The following is a 23,198-nucleotide window of genomic DNA, read 5'->3' on the forward strand; positions in this document are numbered from 1 at the left end:
GCCCCGCTCCTCCGCCGAGCCCGGCCGGGCCAGCGCCGCCGCCTCCCGGGGTTGCCGGGATCTGTAGTTCGCTGCCTTCCGCCGCAGCGGGCCCCGCGCACCGCCGGATGCGGAACATCCCCCGGGGCGGCAGATCCGGCTCTGTGCGCCCCCGGATCTGCTCTGTGCGCCCCCAGATGTGCTCTGTGCGCCCCCGGATCTGCTCTGCGCCCCCAGATGTGCTCTGTGCGCTTCCAGATGTGCTCTGTGCACCCCCGATCCTGCTGTGTGTGCCTCCAGATGTGCTCTGTGCGCCCTCGGATCTGCTCTGCGCCCCCAGATCTGCTCTGCGCCCCCAGATGTGCTCTGTGCACCCCCAGATGTGCTGTGTGTGCCTCCAGATCTGCCCTGTGCACCCCCAGATCTGCTCTGTGCACCCCCAGATCTGCTCTGTGCACCCCCGATCCTGCTGTGTGTGCCTCCAGATGTGCTCTGTGCACCCCCAGATCTGCTGAGTGCGCCCCCAGATCTGCTGAGTGCGCCCCCAGATGTGCTCTGTGCAACCCCAGATGTGCTGTGTGTGCCCCCAGATCTGCTCTGTGCACCCCCAGATGTGCTCTGTGCACCCCCAGATCCAGCCCTGTGCACCCCCAGATCTGCTCTGTGCACCCCCAGCCCTGTGCACCCCCAGATGTGCTCTGTGCACCCCCAGATGTGCTCTGTGCACCCCCAGATCCTGCAAGATGAGAATCCTCAGCTTCTCCCCGTCCTGCTCCTCTGGATTGTGATTTGGAGAATTGTTCACCCCGCAGGGGAACTGATTTCATTTCATGCCCAATCCACACTCTGGGTCTGTCATGGTTTTTATTATTCATCCTTTTCCAGCCTTCTGATGGATCCTGTCTTTAGTATCATTTTACTATATAATTTCATATAAAAAAATAATCAATCAGCCTTCTGAACACTTAAATTCTCATCTCTCACCTCATCTTAAGCCCTCACCCCACCACAGGACTCTGCACCAAGACCCTGCTCTGGAGGCACAGCCCTGCAGGGAATCACCAATTCCTGCAACTCCAGGGGTGGTTTTTACCTTATTTACCCTTTTATACACCTTTTATTCCACAAAACCAGCAGGAAAAGGCAGAGGCCAGGTGGCAGCAGGGCCTGGATCCTGAACAAACACCTGGATCCTGAACAAACACCTGGATTCCTGCTGGAAGCCCCCAGGAGCTGCCAGGACCTGCCCAAGGTCCCCTGGCACTCACACCCACCCCAGCTCACCTCGTGCCCAGCAGTTTATTTGATTTTCCTAACTCTGCTATCAAAAGAGAGCTCAAATAAACCTCAAATTCAGCCTGAGCTCAAATAAACCTCAAATTCAGCCTGAGCTCAAATAAGCCTCAAATTCAGCCTGAGCTCAAATAAGCCTCAAATTCAGCCTGAGCTCAAATAAACCTCAAATTCAGCCTGAGCTCAAATAAATCTCAAATTCAGCCTGAGCTCAAATAAATCTCAAATTCAGCCTGAGCTCAAATAAATCTCAAATTCAGCCTGAGCTCAAATAAATCTCAAATTCAGCCTGAGCTCAAATAAATCTCAAATTCAGCCTGAGCTCAAATAAGCCTCAAATTCAGGCTGAGCTCAAATAAACCTCAAATTCAGGCTGAGCTCAAATAAACCTCAAATTCAGCCTGAGCTCAAATAAACCTCAAATTCAGCCTGAGCTCAAATAAATCTCAAATTCAGGCTGAGCTCAAATAAGCCTCAAATTCAGCCTGAGCTCAAATAAACCTCAAATTCAGGCTGAACTCAAATAAACCTCAAATTCAGCCTGAGCTCAAATAAACCTCAAATTCAGCCTGAGCTCAAATAAACCTCAAATTCAGCCTGAGCTCAAATAAGCCTCAAATTCAGCCTGAGCTCAAATAAGCCTCAAATTCAGGCTGAGCTCAAATAAATCTCAAATTCAGCCTGAGCTCAAATAAGCCTCAAATTCAGCCTGAGCTCAAATAAGCCTCAAATTCAGGCTGAGCTCAAATAAATCTCAAATTCAGGCTGAGCTCAAATAAGCCTCAAATTCAGGCTGAGCTCAAATAAGCCTCAAATTCAGCCTGAGCTCAAATAAGCCTCAAATTCAGGCTGAGCTCAAATAAACCTCAAATTCAGGCTGAGCTCAAATAAACCTCAAATTCAGCCTGAGCTCAAATAAGCCTCAAAACCTGAGAGGGGCCTTCAACCTGATGGAAAATAAAAACACCCCACCAGAGTCCAGATAAATAAATGTCATCTTTATTTAACCAAATATAATTTATCCATTAGGTCGACATCTGTCAGTTATAGGAACTATAAATAATTAAGACAGTCTCTTTTTTTTATTTTTCCTTTAATAAAAGAGTAAACCAGGATTTTCATCTGCAGGCAGCTGTAGAGTAGGCATGCATTGGAGTGCAACCAGTGGGAAGAGGTTTGGTTTTTTGTTGTTGTTGTTTTTCCATCAATATTCCTCAGTTTTAAATGAAATTCTTCCCTTACCATCTCCCAAGCACACCTTTAATGTACAGACCTACCAGGAGAGGCAGATTCCTCCTCTAGGGAATCTTTTCCTGGGGGATGAAGGGGGGATGTGACACCAGAAAAGGCCAGCAGAGCTTCTCTCTACATCCATAAAAGCTGAAGTGTTAATGGAGGGAAATCTTGCATTTAATTCCTCAACATCAGGCAGAGAAATCGGGTGAGCAGCTGAGAGTATTCCAGAAAATATTTCAGAAAAAAAATATTCCAGAAAATAAAATTCCAGAAAATAAAATTCCAGGAAAAAAATATTCCAGAAAATAAAATTCCAGAAAATAAAATTCCAGGGAAAAAAAAAAATCCAGAAAAAAAATTCCAGAAAATAAAATTCCAGAAAAATAAAATATTCCAGGATTCCCTGGGCTGAGGGCTCAGCACAGCAGGGACAGGGTTGGTTTTGTGGCTGGGATTTTTCCTCTGAGCACAGCTTTGGCCAAAGGAGAGCTGAGCAATGTCACCAGAGGGGACAGAGGAGGATCAGAGCTGCCCCAAACAGCACGGGACGAGGGGGACTGAGCCTGATGCTGGATCAGCAAGGGAAAAAAAGGGGGAAATCACCTCAAAAATACAACTCCTGCTCTTGGGAGGGGCTGAGGAGGAGCAGCCTGAGCCCAGCTCAGCCCCCAGCAGCAGGGAAGGGTTTGCAGGGCTCCAGGGAGGGCTTGGCTCCATCTGCTCCAGAATTCCAGAATTCCATCCTGAGCCTCCTCTCCATCAGCAGCGCCTGCAGCCAGGCCCAGCTCTGCACCCCGATCCTGGCCTGGGACAATGAGCCTGGCCTAACTTTGGTCTTGGTTTGCCCCTCTGGGTTTTGCTGGCCCAAGGGGAAGAGCAGGAATTCCACAAAAAGCAGGAGGGGAAGCAGCAGAGGAGGGAGCCCCGCACTGCCAGGGCTCAGCCAGGGGCTCCCAGCTGGGCTGAGCCCAAATAATCCCAGTTTTACACCAGGACAGGGGGATCCTGCTCCAGGGGCAGCCCCCTGTGATCTGCATTCCCAGCTGGCAGAGAAACCATGGATGCCCTTCCCTGAGCCCAGCCAGGAGCAGCCCAGGCTCAGCTGGGGCAGCGGCTGGGCGGCTTTTCCTGCCTGCAAGGAAAAAGGGAGAACCTGGGCACACAACCCAGGAGCTGGGGAGGGCAGCAGCACCAGCAGAGCCCTGCAGGGATCCCTGGCAGGGGGATGATGATGGTGATGGTGATGATGATGGTGGTGGTGATGGGTGGGGAGGGCTCCCAGCCCCTCTGGGCCGGGCTCAGGGCAGCTGAGCCGGGCTCACCAAGGCAGGAGCAGCGTGCTGTGCTCTGGGCTGGGGGGGTTCCAAGTGAGCTCACTGACATTCCTGGGGTGGACACAGGAGCCTTCCTCACCATCCTCCTCATCCCCCTCACGGACACTCCCCGTTTTTGGCTGTGGGACCAGGCTGGAGCTGGAGGGAGCCAAGGCAGGGGTACCCCGTGCTCGGCTGGAAGGTGCCAGCCCAGCTGAGCACACCTGAGCTCCACCTGCAGGGTTTAAAAAACGCTTATGAAGCGAAAAAAGCAGCCCTGCACCTCGAGGGAGGGGGCAGGGGGGGCTCCCTGCAGGACCTGACTGAGCAGGAACTTCTCTGGAACCTCGGTTCACACACAACTGCTACAAAAATTGCACTTAGTGATTGTCTCGTTAACACTTTTTGTTTGCTTGTTTGTTTGTCCTTCCCAAAACTAGATAAGATATTTTTCTTTTTTTTTTTTTACAAATATAAACCAGGTAAAATTCCCATTGAAAATAATGAGAATCCAGTATCAAAGGTGAAATCTTTGGGGGTGGGAGTGGCAGGACAGGAGGGGGAAGCAAAGAAACAACGAAAGGAAGGAGGAGAGCAGCGGGAAGGGAGGAGCAGGGAGGTTTAATCCCCAACATCCGAGTCCCGGTCCCCGATGAGCCAGAGCACGTGGAAGCTGAGGGCCAGCAGCCCCGTGCCGATCAGGTCCCCCAGGGCCGTCAGGTACGGGATGGAGAAGTTGTCGGGGTCCAGGTGCCGGCCCCACATCCAGTGCACCATCCAGTCCGCGATGTAGAGCAGGATCAGCACCTGCAAGAGCCACGGCGCCCACAGCCCTCAGCCCCACGGCAGCCCCACGGCAGCCCCACGGCGCCCACAGCCCTCAGCAGCCCTGCAGCCCCACTGCAGCCCTGAGCCCCACTGCAGCCCTGCAGCCCCACTGCAACCCTGAGCCCCACTGCAGCCCCATGGCAGCCCCACTGCAGCCCTGAGCCCCACTGCAGCCCTGCAGCCCCATGGGAGCCCTGCAGCCCCGTGGCAGGCACAGCCCTGAGCCCCACGGCAGCCCTGCAACCCCACTGCAGCCCTGCAGCCCCACTGCAGCCCTGCAAATCCCACTGCAGCCCCACGGCAGCCCTGCAACCCCACTGCAGCCCTGCAGCCCCACTGCAGCCCTGCAAATCCCACTGCAGCCCCACGGCAGCCCTGCAACCCCACTGCAGCCCTGCAACCCCACAGGAGCTCTGCCTGGCCCAGGGGAGCACAACCCCCTGGGAACAACCACCCCATGGGCAACAACCACCCCATGGGAACCATTAACCCATTAACATGGGCCACAACAACCCCACAACAACCCCACAACAACCCCACAGGCCACAACAAAACAACCCTGCGGCCACAACAACCCCACGGGCACAATTAACCCCATGGGGACAATTAACCCCAGGGGGACAACAACCCCGTGGGCACAGTAACTCTGTGGCCACAATAACTCCATGGGAACAACAACCCCATGGGCATGATTAACCCCACAGGAACAATGACCCCGTGGGCCACATAAACCCCACAGCAACCCCACGGCCATAATTAACCCCCCGGGCCACAATTAATTAACCTCACGAGCCACAACAAAACAACCCTGTGGCCCACAACAACCCCATGGGCACAACCACCCCGTGGGAACAATCAACCCCATGGGCCACAACAACCCTACAGGCACAACAACCCTGTGGCCACAACAACCCCACAATGACCCCATGGGCACAATTAATCCCATGGGCACAATTAACCCCACAACAACCCCATGGGCACAATAACCCCGTGGGCCACAACAACCCCACAATGACCCCATGGGCACAATAATCCCGTGGCCACATCAACCCCATGGGAGCAACAATCCCATGGGCACAACCACCCCATGGGCACAATTAACCCCACAACAACCCCATGGGCACAACAACCCCATGGGCACAATTAACCCCAGGGTCACAATTAACCCCACAACAACCCCATGGGCACAATAACCCCGTGGCCACATCAACTCCATGGGAGCAACAACCTCCAGGGCACAATTAACCCCATGGGCACAATTAATCCCACAACAGCCCCATGGGCACAATTAACCCCATGGGCACAATTAACCCCACAACAACCCCATGGGCACAATTAACCCCAGGGGCACAATTAACCCCACAACAACCCCACAGCCACAACCCCATGGGCCATAAAAACCCTACAGGCACAACAACCCCACAACAACCCCATGGGCACAATAACCCCGTGGCCAGAACACAATCTGCTCTGGATCCTCTCCAGCCTTTGGTCCCTCACAGCCCTGTGGGCTCCCCCAGCTCCAGGAAACGCCAGGGCAGCGCCTGGCACACATTCCCTGCAAAATTCCACACCCTCTTTTTGTCCCCAGGCCTTTCCAAATTGCCAAATCACCCCCCAGGACACATTAGGACACTGTGGCTATCAAAAAAGACTTAAAAACAAAGAGACAAAAGGCAGATTGTAAACCCCCAAGAACGGCAGGGTGGAAGAACTGCACAACAAGGAGCCCCTGAGGATCCCTGGCAGGGACAGGGACACCTGAGCAGCCCCAGCCCATCCCCTGAGGCAGCCCAGCCCCCAGGCTCACCTGGAGCAGTGCTGCTGTCATGTAGAAGACGATGAAGATGAGGGTGAGCGTGGTGTGTCCGCCCTGCATGGAGTGGATGGTGTAGAGGAACACCAGGTGCCCGGGCACCACCAGCAGGAAGAGCACGCGGGCAGAGCGGGAGTTGACGTCTGCAGAGGGGACAGCAGGGCTGGCTCAGACCCTGCAGGCACCCAGGGAGGGTCTGGGGACAGCAGGGCTGGCTCAGAGCCTGCAGGCACCCAGGGAAGGGTTTGGGGACAGCAGGGCTGGCTCAGACCCTGCAGGCACCCAGGGGAGGGTCTGGGGACAGCAGGGCTGGCTCAGGCACCCAGGGGAGGGTTTGGGGACAGCAGGGCTGGCTCAGATCCTGCAGGCACCCAGGGGAGGATTTGGGGACAGCAGGGCTGGCTCAGACCCTGCAGGCACCCAGGGAGGGTTTGGGGACAGCAGGGCTGGCTCAGGCACCCAGGGGAGGGTTTGGGGACAGCAGGGCTGGCTCAGACCCTGCAGGCACCCAGGGGAGGGTTTGGGGACAGCAGGGCTGGCTCAGGCACCCAGGGAGGGTTTGGGGAGGGTTTGGGGGTGAGCTGGGCTGGGGAAGGTGTGCTGCCCATGGCAGGGTGGGGGTTAAATGAGATTTAAGGTCCCCTCCCACCCAAAGTGCTCTGGGATTGCACCACCCGAGGCTGGAGGGATTTTGGGGGGCTGTGCAGGGCCAGGAGCTGCGCTGGAGGATCCTGTGGGTCCCTTCTGAAACGGGGGGTTGGAAATTTAACTCGGGGTGCAGAGCAATTTTGGGGTTTTTTGTTTGGTCTTTTAACTTTAGTACTCACAAAACGACCCTCAGAGGGAGAACAAAGAAGACTCAAAACTACTCAGGACTGTGCCACCACCCTGGGACTGTGCCACCCCATGGGATGGGGCTGTGACACCTCCATGGGATGGGGCTGTGACATCACCATGGGACTGTGCCACCACATGGGATGGGACTGTGCCACCACCCTGGGACTGTGCCACCCCCTGGGATGGGACTGTGCCACCACCATGGGACTGTGCCACCCCCTGGGACTGTGCCACCACCATGGGATGGGACTGTGCCACCACCCTGACACACAGGGGACAGGGACTGCTCTGACTGTGTCAGGGTTCTTTTGTATCACTGCATCGTTTATTTTATTCTTATTTTCTTCCCCAATAAAAGCTGTTATTCCTGCTCCCATACCTTTGCCTGAGAGCCCCTTAATTTGAAAACTATAATAATTTGGAGGGAGGGGGTTCACATTTCCCATTTCAGGGGGATCTCCTGCCCTCCTGAACAGAACCTGCCTGCTCAAACCGAGACATCCCCAAATCCCCTTCCAGATCAGGATAAATAATAAAGACAATAGTAAAGACAATAGTAAAGACAATAGTAAAGACAATAGTAAAGAACTGCTATTCCTGCTCTCTTATCTTTACCTAAGAGCCCCTTAATTTCAAATTTATAACAATTAGGAGGGAGGGGGTTCACATCTCCCATTTCAGGGGGACCTCCTGCCCTCCTGAGCAGAACCTGCCTGCTCAAACCAAGACACCCCCAAATCCCCTCCCAGCTCAGGACACCCCCCAGCCACATCCTGACCCCGAGCAGGGCCCTGGGTGGGGCTGGGCCCCCCTTGCTGTGCCCAGGGAGCCCGGCTGGCACCCAGCCCAGCCCAGCCCAGCCCAGCCCAGCCCAGCCCTGCCCAGCCCAGCCCAGCCCAGCCCAGCCCAGCCCAGCCCAGCCCTACCTGAGCTGCAGAAGCTGCTGCAGGGGCTGGGGCACTTGCGAGGGGCCGTGCCAGGGCTGTCCCCAGGCTCCCCACTCATGTGCAGGTAGGTGGAAATTCGGCTGGCCTGCACCGCCACCAGGTTGCCACCCACACCTGCGGGAGAGGAGGATTTCTGTGAGCCAGAGAGGAGTTTGGGGAGAGGGGAATTCTGCCAGTGTTTAGCCCTGGAAGAAATTCCCACCAAGGTTGTTGGGAAGGGAACCAAGAAAGAATTAGGGAAAAGAAGGGGGGGAAGGAGGGGGGGAAAGAGGGGCCCCAGAGGAGAATGAGTGCCTGAAATTCCAGATCACCCCAGCATGACAGGAGCAAAGGGTGACAGGGGGGCACAGGGTGTGCCCCAGAGATTTCAGTGTCCTGAAATCCCAGCCCACCCCAGCATGACAAGAGCAAAGGGTGACAGGGGGGCACAGGCTGTGCCCCAGAGGAGAATGAGTGCCCTGAAGTCCCAGCCCACCCCAGTTCACCCAGAGCTGCAGCCCAGGGAGGGGCAGCACTCACCATTGATGACTGGGGTGAACACTGCCATCCCAGCAAAGTTGGGGTCCGACACCGTCCTGTCCAAAATCAGCCCCCCAACGCTGCAGGGGAGAGGGGGAGTCAGTGCTGGGCTCACCCTGGGGGCCCTGGGGACGGGGACAGGGCCAGGCTCACCTGCTGATGGCCATGGCAATGATGACAGGCTCCCAGCCCGAGTAGAGCACCTCCCTGGTGGCAGAATTCCTCCTGGCGATGATGATCCAGATGGGCAGCAGGGACAGGAAGAAGGCGCACACCAAGGGGTTCACGAAGGCTTTGCTCTCTGGGCAGGAGGGAAAAAAAGGAGAAAAATCAAGGGCACATCCCTCAGGAGCTCCAGGGGGAGCAGGGAAGGTCCAGGCCAGCCTGGAGTCTGCAGGATGTGCTGGTTCCTGTTCACCAGTGGATCTCAGTGAGGTCGCTGCAATTCCAGCTCCCATCCCTGCTTCCCACTCCCAGCCCTGCTGCCTCCACCCCTGGGTGAACCTGGCTGAGTGCCAGCCCCAGTGCCAGGGAAGGGAGGAGGAGGAGGAGGAGGAAGAAGGAGGAGGAGGAAGGAGGAGGAAGGAGGAGGAAGGAGGAGGAAGGAGAAGGAGGAAGGAGAAGGAGGAAGGAGGAGGAAGGAGGAGGAAGGAGAAGGAAGGAGAAGGAAGGAGGAGGAAGGAGGAGGAAGGAGGAGGAAGGAGGAAGGAGGAGGAGGAGGAAGGAGGAGGAAAGAGGAGGAGAAAGGAGGAGGAGAAAGGAGGAAGGAGGAGGGAGGAGGAGGAGGAAGGAGGAGGAGGATGAAGGACGAGAATGAAGGACGAGAATGAAGGAGGAGGATGAAGGAGGAGGATGAAGGAGGAGGATGAAGGAGGAGGATGAAGGAGGAGGAAATTGGGAGTCTCCAGCTGCAGCCGTGCCCTGAGGATCCCCAGCTGGAGCTGATGGAATCCCCAGCTGGGCAGATGGAATCCAAATCTGCCTTCTCCCACTGCTCCAGCCCCAGGCAAGCCCCTGGAAGGAACCAGCCTCTCCCTGAGCCCCTCACCTGGACAGGAGGAGGAGGAGGAGGAGTGCAGGGCAGTGAGAGCCTCCATCCCCTCCCCGAACCAGCTCCAGAGCACCAACCCCACCCACCCCAGGGAGAAGATTCCAGAGGAAGGGGGTGAAGAAACGAGAGGGAGCCCCAGGCAGGCCCAGGCAGGGACTGAGCCCCCTGCTGCTGCTCACCCAGCTCCTTGTACAAGCCCCAGCTGATCCCTGAGAGCAGGGCCAGCGTGATCAGGTCCCCCAGGCTGGCAGCGATCGGCGTGGCCACGTTGTCAGGATTGATCCCCATCTTCCTGGAGCCAATGATCACCCCAATCATTATCATGCCTGAAAGAGACAAAAACCAGCAGGATAAGGGCGAGGGGAGGCTGATATTTCAATATTTCAGGAGGAGGTGCACAGCAGAGGGTGGGGGGGGGTCTTACCCAGGACCAGGGAAGCAATGAAGGCAGTGGCCACGCTGCTGGCACACAGCAGCACAGCGTGGTCCATGCTGAAGTGCCCATCGGGGATCCAGCCAAACACCACGGCTGCAATCGAGGCCAGGAAGCCAACCACGGTGGCCTGGACCTGAAATGGAGAGCACAGGGTCACCAGGACAGTCCCACCATGGTGACCTGGACCTGGAATGGGGAGCACAGGGTCACCTGGACACCAGGACAGTCCCAGGGTGGGGAGAGCTTGAGCATGATTCCCCACCCAGGGGATCAGATCAGATCCCAGCACGGCCACAGCCCGTCCACCCTGCAGGGCCACCGAGGTGCCACTGCCCCCCCAGCAGACACCAAATCCTCCCCTGGCCAAACCTTGTCCCAGGTGTGGGGGCTGCCCTGCCCTCTGCTCACCTGTATCAGAGCCATGTTCCCTGTGATCATCTTCCAGAGCTCTTTGGGGGAATCCATCTGGCCAATATTCGCCTGTCAGGGGAATGAGGCACAGTCACAGCCTGGCAGCCCAGCTCACCTGGTGACAGCCCAACTCACCTGGTGACAGCCCTGCCCACCTGCTGCCAGCCCTGCTCACCTGGTGACAGCCCAGCTCACCTGCTGATTGCCCTGCTCACCTGCTGCCAGCCCTGCTCACCTGCTGCCAGCCCAGCTCACCTGGTGACAGCCCAGCTCACCTGGTGACAACCCTGCCCACCTGCTGACAGCCCAACCCCTGCCTGCCAGGGGCAGCAGGGCGCTCAGACCTCCAGAGAATAACTCGGCAGAAAAGGGAGGGGGAAGGAGAATCAACACCAACCAAAAATCCAAAAATTCTGGCATCACCAACCAAAATTCTGATGGGAATGGTGCAAAACCAGCAAGACCTCCCTTGGTGGTATTCACAGGGGTCCAAGGATGAGGGAAGGGATGAGAATCTTGACTCCATGTCTCAGAAGGCTGATTTATTATCTTATGATATATATTATATTAAAAGAAAAGGATATAATAAAACTACACTAAAAGAATAGAAGAAAGGATTTCAGAAGGAAAAGAGAAGGGGGAAAGGAAAGGGGGAAAAGAGAAGGGGGAAAAGAGAAGGGGGAAAAGAGAAGGGAAGGGAAGGGAAGGGAAGGGAAGGGAAGGGAAGGGAAGGGAAGGGAAGGGAAGGGAAGGGAAGGGAAGGGAAGGGAAGGGAAGGGAAGGGAAGGGAAGGGAAGGGAAGGGAAGGGAAGGGAAGGGAAGGGAAGGGAAGGGAAGGGAAGGGAAGGGAAGGGAAGGGAAGGGAAGGGAAGGGAAGGGAAGGGAAGGGAAGGGAAGGGAAGGGAAGGGAGAGAGAAAAGGAAAAGGAAAAGGAAAACTTGTGAATGACCAGAGTCCAAGACAGCTGGCCATTAATTAAAAACAACCACATGAGGCCAATCAAAGATGTTCCTGCTGCATTCCACAGCAGCAGATAATTACTGTTCACATTTCATTCCTGAGGCCTCTCAGCTTCTCAGGAGGAAAAGATCCTGGCAAAAGGATTTTCCATAAAACATGTGACACCCCTGCAGCCACTCTGTGCATGTCCCAAGGCTCTCACTCTGCTGGCCTGGCGGGGTCAGGCTGCCCCAGGTCAGCAGCAAGAGCTGAGCAAACAAGGCTGGGGACACGTGGGGACACGGAGAGGAGAGGGCAGCCCTGCACAGGGGGCACCTGGCAGCAGGAGAGGCTGAGCAGGATTAACAAATAACCCAGCAAACAGCGCTGTGGGTGAGAGCAGGCAGGACCTGGAGGTGGAAATGGCTTTAATTCCTGGTGGGGGATCCAAAACAAGGCAGAGGAATCGCTGCAGGGCACGGGCTCTGCTCCTCCCTGCCACCCCCAGGGTCTTCATGGCAAGAATGGGTAAATTTATACCAAATTGGCATCATCAGAAGCTGCTGGACTCAGGAAACAAGGGAGAGGCTCAAAGGCTGGAGTGGGAAATGCATTTTGAAGGAGGGCATTTTGAATTTTGAAGGTGTAACAGAAGAGACCTGTCATGGTTTGATGCTGGTGCAATGCCAGTGCCTCTATGAAAATATATTAAATATATTTCCTCTGGTGTCTGCTGGGAGATGTGATCAGAAATAGAGTAAAGCAGGCTTTAAGTTAGGAATAAAGGGAAAAAAACCCTTTATTAACTTACAATGCATAAAGAAACACACAGAACTCAGAATGAAAACTTTCCAAACTATTCTTCCTCCCTCCTCTACATTTCCAATCCATCACAGTAAAACCAAACTTTGGATTTTCAGTTCAGCCACTCCCCTTCAGGGATCACCAACCCTCACTCCATCACTTCCCTTCAGACAATCAATTCTCATTTCATCAAGAGGAGAGGAGCCTTTTTTGTACTTTTCTGGAAAACCCAGTTGGAACCTCTTGTGTTTTCATGTTACACACGGCACTGCTGGGAGAATCTCTGCTGTTGTGACATCTTTTTTCTGTGTCTAGAGCTCTCACTACTGCACTCCCCTCAAAGCAGCACAGACCTCTGAGTTTTTCAGAGGATGGGATTTATTTTTCTTATTTTCTGCCCAGAAAAAAAAAAAAATCTATTTTTCTTATTTTCTACACGTTTCTCACAGGAAGGGTGAGTTCAGCTCACATCTTCACTCAGGTCTCAAGACCTTTTAAGGATTTATTGGCCAATAAAACACTGCCAACGAGGATATTTATGGTTTTTGACCCAATCTTTAAATATTTCATCCTGTGGATGAAAGAAAGCTAATCCTGCTGTGGCACACCAAACCTACAGCACTGCATCCCAAACCCCCTCAAACTTGTGCACAGCAGCAATTTCCTCCTCCCAGGGGGAAAAGAAAAGAAATCCAGATTAATTGATTAATTAATTAATTAATTAATTAACTCCCCCTGCTGGATGTGCTTTGCTGAGATGCTCCCATCCCTGGGGCAAATAATTCTGGGTACACTGGAGGAAGGAATGGGGGGAAAAGGAGGAGGAAGGAATGGGGGAAAAAGGAGGAGGAAGGAATGGGGGGAAAAGGAGGAGGAAGGAATGGGGGGAAAAGGAGGAGGAAGGAATGGGGGAAAAACAAAAACAAAAACAAAAAGCAGAGTGGAGCAGCACATCCAGCACAGGAACCTGAGCTGAGGACAAGCCTGACCCCGAAATTCCAGCCCCAGGGCAATTAGGTGGGATTAGCATCACCTCCCTCCATCCCTTAATCCTTTAACTAAAGGGGATTTTTGCCTCTTAATCTGGGAGGAATTTCTGAGGAATTTCCTTAATTGGAAAGCCAAAGGCTGGGAAAGGATTCAGGGTTTGTGGGTGCCCAAGGAAAAGGAATGATAAACGTGACTCTGTGTTCTCAGAAGACTAATCTGCTATTTTAATGTATTATATTAAAGAATACTATGCTGAATTCTATACTAAAGAATACAATGAAGATGTTTACAGAAGGTTAAAAAATAATAATAAAAATAAAAACTCCTGACTCTCTTTCCAGAGCCCTGACTGGCCAAAGAGTGAAAACAATTCTCATTAAATTAATGAAACAATCACCTGTGGGTGAACACTCTCCAAACACATTCTAAAGCAGCAAAACACAGAAAAAATGATGAAATAATTATTGCTTTCCTTTTTTTCTGAAGCTTCTCAGCTTCTTAGGAGAAAAATCTTAAACAAAGAGATTTTTTGGAAAATATGAATGCAACACTTGTATTGTATTTGTGGGGTGGCCAGGAATGATAAATCTGACTCTGTGTTTTCAGAAGGCTAATTTATTATTATATTATATTATATTATATTATATTATATTATATTATATTATATTATATTATATTAATCATTATTATTATATTATACTACACTATCCTAAAAAATACACAAAAGATATTTTCAGGTTAAAAAGATAATAATAAAAACTCCTGACTCTTTCCAGAGCCTGACACAGCTTGGCCCTAATAGGTCAAAATTCACATGAAACCGACTAAACAATCACCTGTCAGATAAACAATCTTCAAACACATTCTGAAGCAGCAAAACACAGAAAAAAATTTATATTTATATTTATATTTATATTTATATTTATATTTATATTTATATTTATATTTATAATTGTATTTATATTTATAAAATAATTACTGTTTTCCTTTTTCTCTGAAGCTTCTCAGCCTCTTAGAAGAAGAATCTTAAGCAAAGAGATTTTTAGGAAAGTGTGAATGCAACACCTGGGGGGCTCAGGGCAGGGAGGAGCTCCCTGCCCAGCCCTGGGACCAGAGACCCTCCTGTGCCACCAGGCATGGGGGGGCTCCTGGAGCCCCAATTCCAGGGATTTAGGGAGCACAGGAGGGAAGGCAGAGGCCAAAGCCCCCGGGGGTCAGCCTGGGGACAGGACAGGACAGACAGACAGGACAGGGCAGGACAGACAGGACAGGCTACCACTGGTCAAAGCCAGGGTGCTGGAGCCTGCTGACTTGGCTAAAGCAGCCTAAAGATTCATTTCTGGATCACCCACAGGCACATCTGCGTGGCAAAAGCAGGTAAATAAAACTAGCAAGAGTGAATAGATCACTGGATTTAACTCTGCTTGATTCCACTCTGTATTTGATCCAACCCTGTATTTGATTCCATTTTATATTTGATTCCATTTTATATTTTATTCCACCCCATGTTTGATTCCACTCTCTATATTTGATTCCACTCTCTATATTTGATTCCATTTTATATTTGATCCCACTCTCTATATTTGATCCCACTCTCTATATTTGATCCCATTTTATATTTGATTCCATTTTATATTTGATTCCATTTTATATTTGATTCCATTTTATATGTGATACCACTCCATATTTGATCCCACTCTCTATATTTGATCCCACTCTCTATATTTGATTCCATTTTATATTTGATTCCATTTTATATGTGATACCACTCCATATTTGATTTAACCCCATATTTGATTCCACTCTCTATATTTGATCCCACTCTACATTTGATTCCACTCTACATATTTGATTCCACTCTACATATTTGATTCCACTCTACATATTTGATTCCATTTTATATTTGATTCCACTCTATATTTGATCCAACCCCATATTTGATTCCACTCTGTATTTGATTCCATTTTATATTTGATTCCCCTCTACATCTGATTCAACCCCATATTTGATTCCCCTCTGTATCTGATTCCCCTCTGTATCTGATTCCCCTCTGTATATTTGATTCCCCTCTATATATTTGATTCCCCTCTATATATTTGATTCCCCTCTATATATTTGATTCCCCTCTATATATTTGATTCATCTCCCTGAATTCCAGCAGGACAAAGGCCCAGCTGTCACCTCCATCCCTGGCAGGGTCACTCCCCCTGCCAGCTCCCCTCCTGCCCTGGTGACATCCCTGTGCCCAGTTCCCGCTGGAACAGCTGGGTCCAGCCCCAGCAGCGTTAACCCTTCAAATCCCATCAGCCAGCAGGGTGTCACCCCTTCCCAGCAGCCCAGCCCCAGGCTCTGCTGCCTGCTGTCACTCAGACGGGGAAATTTGGGGATTTTACCTGCCCAGCCACCCCCAAGCCCTCCCAGAGGTGCTGGGCACTCACAGCTGTGGACAGGCGGGATGCCAGCGTCATCTCCAGGTTCCCCTTCAGCCCCAGCAGAGCAGGAACCAGGATGAACACCTCAGTGACCTGCTTGAAGACGTCCCAGTGCTGCAGGGGTAAAGCACACTCAGTAAAACCAGCAAATCCCACCAAACACAACCAATGAAACCAGGAAATCCCACCAACACAACCAATGAAACCAGCAAATCCCACCAACACAACCAATGAAACCAGGAAATGTCACCAAACATATCCAATGAAACCAGCAAATCCCACCAAACACATCCAATAAAACCAGCAAATCCCACCAACACAACCAATGAAACCAGCAAATCCCACCAAACACATCCAGTGAAACCAGGAAATCCCACCAGAGCACATCCAATGAAACCAGGAAATGTCACCCAAACACATTCAATAAAACCAGGAAATCCCACCAGAGCACATTTAATAAACCCAGCCAATCCCACCAAACACATCCAATAAAGCTAGGAAATCCCACCAGAGCACATCCAATAAAAACAGCAAATCCCACCAAACACATCCAATGAAACCAGGAAATGTCACCCAAACACATCCAATAAAACCAGGAAATCCCACCAAACACATCCAATAAAGCTAGGAAATCTCACCAAACACATCCAATGAAACCAGGAAATCTCACCAAACACATCCAATGAAACCAAGAAATCCCACCAGAGCACATTCAATAAAACCAGAAAATCCCACCAAACACGTTCAATAAAGCCAGCAAATCTCACATTAAAGCACATCCAATAAACTCAGCACATCTCACCAAAGCAATTCAATAAAACCAGCACATTTCTTACCAAAGCACAACCAATAAAACCAGCAAATCCCACCAGAGCACATTCAATAAAACCAGCAAATCCCACCAGAGCACATCCAATAAACCCAGCCAATCCCACCAAACACATCCAATAAAACCAGTAAATCTCACATTAAAGCACATTCAATAAACTCAGGACATCTCTGACCAAAGGAGATTCAATAAAACCAAGAAATCTCACCAAGCACATCCAATAAAGTCAGCACATCTCACCAAAGCACATTCAATAAACCCAGCACATTTCTCAGCACAGACATCCAATAAAACCAGCTAATCTCAGCAAAGCACACTGAATAAAAGCAGTAAATCTCACATTAAAGCACATTCAATAAAAGCAGCAGATCTCACCCAAACCAGCCCATCTGCCCAAGGCACACCCCACAAATCCAGCCCATCTCCCTGAGCACATCCCACAAACACAGCCCATCTCCCCAAATACACCCCACAAACCCAGCCCATCTGCCCAAGGCACACCCCATGAATCCAGCCCATCTCCCCAAGGCACATTCAATAAATCCAGCCCATCTCCCTAAAGCACACCCCCCAAACCCAGCCCATCTCCCCAAACACACCCCATGAATCCAGCCCCAAGCACACCCCACAAACCCAGCCCATCTCCCTAAAGCACACCCCATGAATCCAGCCCCAAACACACCCCACAAACCCAGCCCATCTCCCCAAACACACCCCATGAATCCAGCCCCAAATACACCCCCCAAACCCAGCCCATCTCCCTGAGTACATCCCACAAACCCAGCCCCACACACACCCCACAAACCCAACCCATCTCCCCAAACACACCCCATGAATCCAGCCCCAAATACACCCCCCAAACCCAACCCATCTCCCCAAGCACACCCCACAAACCCAGCCCATCTCCCCACACACACCCCACAAACCCAGCCCATCTCCCCTAAGCACACCCCACAAACCCAGCCCCACACACACCCCACAAACCCAGCCCATCTCCCTGAGAACACCCCACAAACCCAGCCCCAAACACACCCCACAAACCCAGCCCCAAGCACACCCCACAAACCCAGCCCATCTCCCTGTGGCCGGTGCCAGCCCTGGCTCTGGCTCAGTGCCACCCTCCCTGTCCCCTCCCTGTCCCCTCTCCGGGGATTTCCCCCGGTGACATTGCAGCAGTGCCACAGGATCCTGCTGGGCTCTGAAAACAGCTCTGAGCCAGCAACTCCCAGGGAGAAATCCCCCAGAAAGTCCCCAGTGACAAAATGTTTACACACCCAGAGGCCAAAACAGGGAAAGACAGAGAGGCTTTGCCCAATAATTGCAGATTTTGGCAGATTTGAGTGGTGAAGTTTGGTCAGGCTCAGCTGAGAGCCTTTGCTGTGTCTTGCAAATATATATATGTAATTATACATATCTATATATATATATATAAATACAAAATTAAAATAAATAGATATATAAATTTTATAATGAATAGATATAAATATATAAATTATATATAATTATATGCAAATTATATAGAATTATAGATAGTATCTTATACTATATATAATATATAGTATATTATATATACTTTATATAATACACTATATAATATATAGTATATTATACTATATCATATACTATACAATATACTATATATAATATATAGTATATTATATAGAATTATATATAGTATCTTATACTAGATATAATATATAGTATATTATATATACTATATATACTATATACTATTTATATAATATATAGTATATTATGTAGAATTATATATAGTATCTTACACTTTAAAAATATATTAATAGAATAATTATACACCATAATAAAATTTTATAAATATAAATTTTTAGATAATAATTTTAATATAATATAATTATATACATTATAGAATTATATTTATTAGAATATACAATAATAATATAATATAGTAATAATCTAGTAAATTAATATTATATATGTGTATTTGCAAGACACAGCAAAGGCTCATAGCCTTTTTATTATATAATAAAATAATAAAAATATATAATAAAATATAAATGTTAAATTATAAATATATCTATATAGCAATATAAATATAAATGTAAATATAAATATAAATCCTTCAAGATCTGCCCAGGATCCCATGCAGCTCTGGAGGGGTGAACTGGACCTGGGTGGTTCTGGAAAAATCCTCCATCCCCCTTCCCAGCCATGGTTTGTTTCATTCCAAGGCTAAAGGGAGCTGGAGCTGCTGGCAGCACAGGCTGAGCTGTTGTGGGAATTACACAGAAATTACAAAGTTTTCTTCCTAAAGGCCACAGGAACCAGGGCAGGAGACCACAGGGCTGAGCTGCTGTGGGAATCACTCAGGAATTACAAAGTTTTACACAGGAATCAGGGCAGGAGAACACAGGGCTGAGCCAGAGTCCCCCAACCCTTTCTATTGTAACTCTCAAATTTCTCTTGTTCCCTCAAATGCTGATTTTCTAAAAGGGCCTTCTGCCTCCTGAAGGTGAACTTCATAAAGGAATAATCTGGCTGTGTAATTGATGCAATTGCAAATAACTGCTGACAAAACTTGTCCAGAGCACTGTGCAAGTGCTGAGGAGTTCAGCAGAGTGGAGTGTATGAAAGATGAGAGCTGACATTACCAACACCCCACGTCAGCACTGGCCACAAGGGCACTGCCTGCTCCAGGAAAAACTTGGGCTCAAATCACTTTGGGGAACTTCCAGAAGAGCCAGGCAGGGACCTTGTGAAGGGAAAACACGCTTGAAATATCCTTATTTTTTTTTCAGAAAACGATTCCAGTAAAGCTGTGCCGGCTTAATTTCTCCCGTCCAGCCTTTCCTGTTTGGAGTCACTTCCCAGCTGTCCCAGCAGGAGAGGCCACAGGGATGAGCAGGGGAACTGCTGCTCTGGGCAGGACAGCACTGGGGAGCGGCTGCCTGACCACCCACACATCCCAAAAAAAAATCCCTCTGACCTCCTGGCACCGGGGCTGACACCGGAGCCTCTCGCTGCCCACACCTCCAGGGATTGTTTATCCACCCAGCAGCTCCGAGCTGAGCATTTTTGGGGTGCCCACAGGGAGGGGAGGCTCTGCCTGGGAGAAGCTGATCCGCTGCCAGGTGGGGAGCAGCTCAGGAGGCTCAGCTTGCAAAGATGGAAACACGGCCAGGCTGGCACATTCCCACGGGGAACACCTCGCTGCTCATCCAGGGGGAGCTGCCAGCTCCCTGCTGGCTTTTCCTAAAAGCCACCTGCACAGCCAGGCAGGGGGAACTCTCCTGTCATCCCTGGGCGCCTCCTGAGCACAGGGAATGGTGCAGGAAGTTCTGGAATGAGCCTGGCACACACACGGAGGGAAACATTAACCTGGCTGGCACAGCCTGGGCCAGCACAGCCAGCACCTGAGCTGGGAAAGGGACAAGGGGAGCCAGTCCCAGGGCTGGGGTGTCCCAGGCAGCAGCAGGGAAGGGATTTGTCTCCAGCACCTTCTCCTTCCTTCATTCCTCACACCTCTCCCACCTCCTTAAATTGAGTTTAATTAACAAAGCCAGGGCTGGAGGGCTCCTCCATCTCCCCCTCCCCACCCAGCACACCAGGCAAAGCTGTTTTCCCCCCTCCCTGCTGCTGAAGCAGCCCTGGCACTCCTTTATCACAGCTTTGGCATTCCTTTATTATTCTTTACCCCAGCCAGGGGAGCAGCAGCCCTACCTGCACGATGTCCAGCACCATCCCAGCAGCCACCGTGCCAAAGCCAGCCAGCAGGAAGGGGAACAGCACCTGCAGCCCGATGGAAAACGAGGTCTCCTTCAGGGGCGAGGGGGGCTCGGGGCCCCGCTCCGTGCTGGTGTCATCGCTCTCGTTGCTCTGGCTGCCGTTCTCCAGCAGGGCATCCTCCTCCCTCACCCCCTTGGCGTTGGCACGGGATTCCAGCACCACCACGTCCACGCCGGTGCCCTCGGGCCGCAGGAAGTGCTCGGGCCCCGCGGGCTGCCCGCAGCCCGGGCTGGCCAGGCAGTCCCCGGGCAGCACGGCCCCGTTGGCCTGCGGGGGATCCTTGTGCTCCAGCGTGGAAGTCATGCTGCAGGACACGCTCTCCCGACCCTTGGCTCGCTGGGCCTACAGCCAGCAGCTGCTCCAGGAGGGATCTTCTGCCAGCAGCTTATCCACACGGCCTGCCCAGCATCCAGGAGGGAGCTGTGCCAGCCCTGCTCGCCCGCCCGGGAGTGCGGAGCCTGCTCCTGCGGCAGAGATCCCCATCAAGCAGCGCCCCGGACGGGGACACGGAGCACAGGGGACACGGCAGGAGCTGGGGATGGCAGCGATTCCCTCTGGCTCTGCTCCTCTCCAGCGCCCTGTGCTGCAGCAGCCGCCGAGGCACGATCCGAGCTTCCCTCCCGAGATGGGTGATGCCTTAGTGCATCTTCTCCCAGGTTTTTTTCTTCCAGCAGATTTGACGGGACAGAGGGAAAAGCAGATGAAATAAAGGATGCAGAAGCTTAAAGGAACACTGAAGGAGAAGATTGGCTTTTAGACATGATCCCACTCAGGCTCTTCTTGCTGCCAGGGCTTTGCCACTTCCTCCAGCAGCACCGTCCCTCTGCAGAATTCCACTCCGAAGGCTCCTGGGGGCTTTCTGCCACAACAGCCAGCGATTCCACCAGGCTTCGAGTGTCACTGCCGCCCTCCTCCTCCTCCCCCAGCAGGATTTCTCGTGCCCTCCTCGTGCTCCCCCAGCAGCACGAGGCGAGCACAGTTCTTACTCGCAGTAACAGCAGCTCCCACCGCAGGTTACTCACGGAGCTGGCCGGGCTGCAGGGTGGGGGCTGGCATTTGGGCAGCCTGGCATCCAACGCGCCTTCCCAACAACTCGCCCGTCACCTGAAACACACGGGAGGAAAGCCGATATTCCGGGGGGTCCCGTGGCAGCCCGCATCAGCCGCTCCATCCGTTTGCTCCAACCTTCGCCGTACCCCCACCTCTCCCCCGGCTGCTCTCCCGCACCCCCGGGCACCCTCGGCGGCTGAGCCGGGGGCTGCGGGGGCAGAGCCGCCCCCGGGAACGGGCACCCGGGAGGGACCCGCAGGGCGATCCCGCGGCCGGGGCTCCTCCCGCCTCCCGCTGCCGCAGCGCCGGAGCTGCCGCAGCGCCCCGCGAGCCGCCGGCTCCAGAGCGGATCCCCGCGGGGATGCGCGCAGCGGAGCGGAGCGGGGCGGGGCGGGGCTGCCGCCCGGCCGGTCCCCACAGTACCGCCGCCCGTGTCCCCGCCGTGCCCCGCGGTGCGGGTACCGTGTCCCCGCCGTGCCGGTACCGCCCGGTGCCGCTCGCTCCGCTCCCGCTGCGCACCCGCGGCTCCTCCGCCGCCCCGCGCTCTGCCCCGCCGGGCCCCGCCCCGCGCCGCCCTGACATCACCGCCGGCCAATGGCGGCCGCGCCCGCCCCGCCGCGCCGCGCTCCCATTGGCCTGGCCCGCGTGGCGTCACGTCTGGCCCCGCCCCCGGCGCGGAGCGCGTCCCCGGTGCGGATAGGCCACGCCCCTTTGGCGGCGCGGGGGCGGGGCCTGTGGGTCACGTGCGGCTTAGTCCGCACCGGGCGGGAGCCGTCAGGCTGTCTGTCCGTCCCTCCGTCTGTCCGTCCTGCCGTCCTTCCATCCACTCTGCCGTCCATTCTTCCATCCATCCTGCTCTCCATTCATCCCTCCATCCATGGATCCATGGTTCCATCCATCCATCCATCCATCCATGGTTCCATCCACCTGTCCGTCCATCCATCCATCCCTCCATCCATGGATCCATGGTTCCATCCATCCACCCTGCTGTCCATCCATCTGTCCATCCCTCCATCCATGGATCCATGCTTCCATCCATCCATCCATCCATCCATCCATCCATCCATCCATCCATCCATCCATCCATCCATCCATCCCTCCCTCCCTCCCTCCCTCCTTGCCCCCATGGCTCTCCCTGCTCTCACCTGTGCCCTCCGGGGATCCCTCGCTGGGGCAGCCTCGTTGTGCCACGCTGGGGACAGGAGCTCACAGCTGGCCAGCGGTGCCCGGCGATGCCACCCCAGGGCTGCTTCCAGGGCCCCTCTCCAGGGAAACACGGCTGGGTGCAGCCAAGGAGCACCAGGGTGCTCGGGGGCACCCGCTGCCTTTCAGGCCTCTGCCAGGCTGAGGCAGCTCTGCACAGCTCACCGATATTGTCACGTACTCTGCCTCTATTCCTGCCAAACTGTCCCACAACAAATAAATAAAGAGCATAAAAACTCCTGCTGCAGAGGTCAGGTCCTTGTTGCTCTGTAGAATTCTGTGTTCCTGAATGAACCAGCTCCTCTGATTCATGCTTTCCTTTTATTTCCCTTTTTTTTTTTTTTTTTTTTTTTTTCTTGTCATGAGTGGAAATTTTGAGCAGTTGTTTTTCCTTCCTGCCTTTCCTTTCCTCCCAGGAAACAGGCAGCAGCGAGTTATTGCTCAGGGTGATGATGTGAGCCCAGCTCCAGGCCTTGGAGACACAGTCCGGGCCAATGGGGGTGCCTGGGACACTGGAAGCGTG

At 52.6% G+C, this 23,198-nt stretch overlaps 1 protein-coding gene across 2 annotated transcripts; it reads right to left on the reverse strand.

Annotated features, from left to right (window-relative positions):
• Window positions 1-2,249: 2,249 nt before the first annotated feature.
• On the reverse strand, window positions 2,250-23,198 carry SLC41A1 (solute carrier family 41 member 1). 2 transcript variants are annotated; one of them, XM_084220616.1, is made up of 11 exons: window positions 22,618-23,198; window positions 20,357-21,526; window positions 15,838-15,945; window positions 10,664-10,735; window positions 10,244-10,388; window positions 9,999-10,145; window positions 8,922-9,069; window positions 8,769-8,848; window positions 8,229-8,363; window positions 6,460-6,608; window positions 2,250-4,628 (listed from the first exon to the last, which is right to left on the reverse strand). In XM_084220616.1, the coding sequence occupies exons 2-11, from the start codon at window positions 20,723-20,725 to the stop codon at window positions 4,443-4,445; spliced, it is 1,539 nt and encodes a 512-aa protein (XP_084076742.1). In that variant the 5' UTR covers window positions 20,726-21,526; window positions 22,618-23,198; the 3' UTR covers window positions 2,250-4,442. The 2 variants fall into 2 exon arrangements, with proteins under 2 accessions (XP_084076742.1, XP_084076741.1); XM_084220615.1 differs by lacking the exon at window positions 22,618-23,198 and adding an exon at window positions 21,935-22,028.

Source organism: Fringilla coelebs (genome assembly GCF_963513975.1).
Source record: "Fringilla coelebs genome assembly, chromosome: 23".
In the NCBI taxonomy this organism is placed as follows: domain Eukaryota; kingdom Metazoa; phylum Chordata; class Aves; order Passeriformes; family Fringillidae; genus Fringilla; species Fringilla coelebs.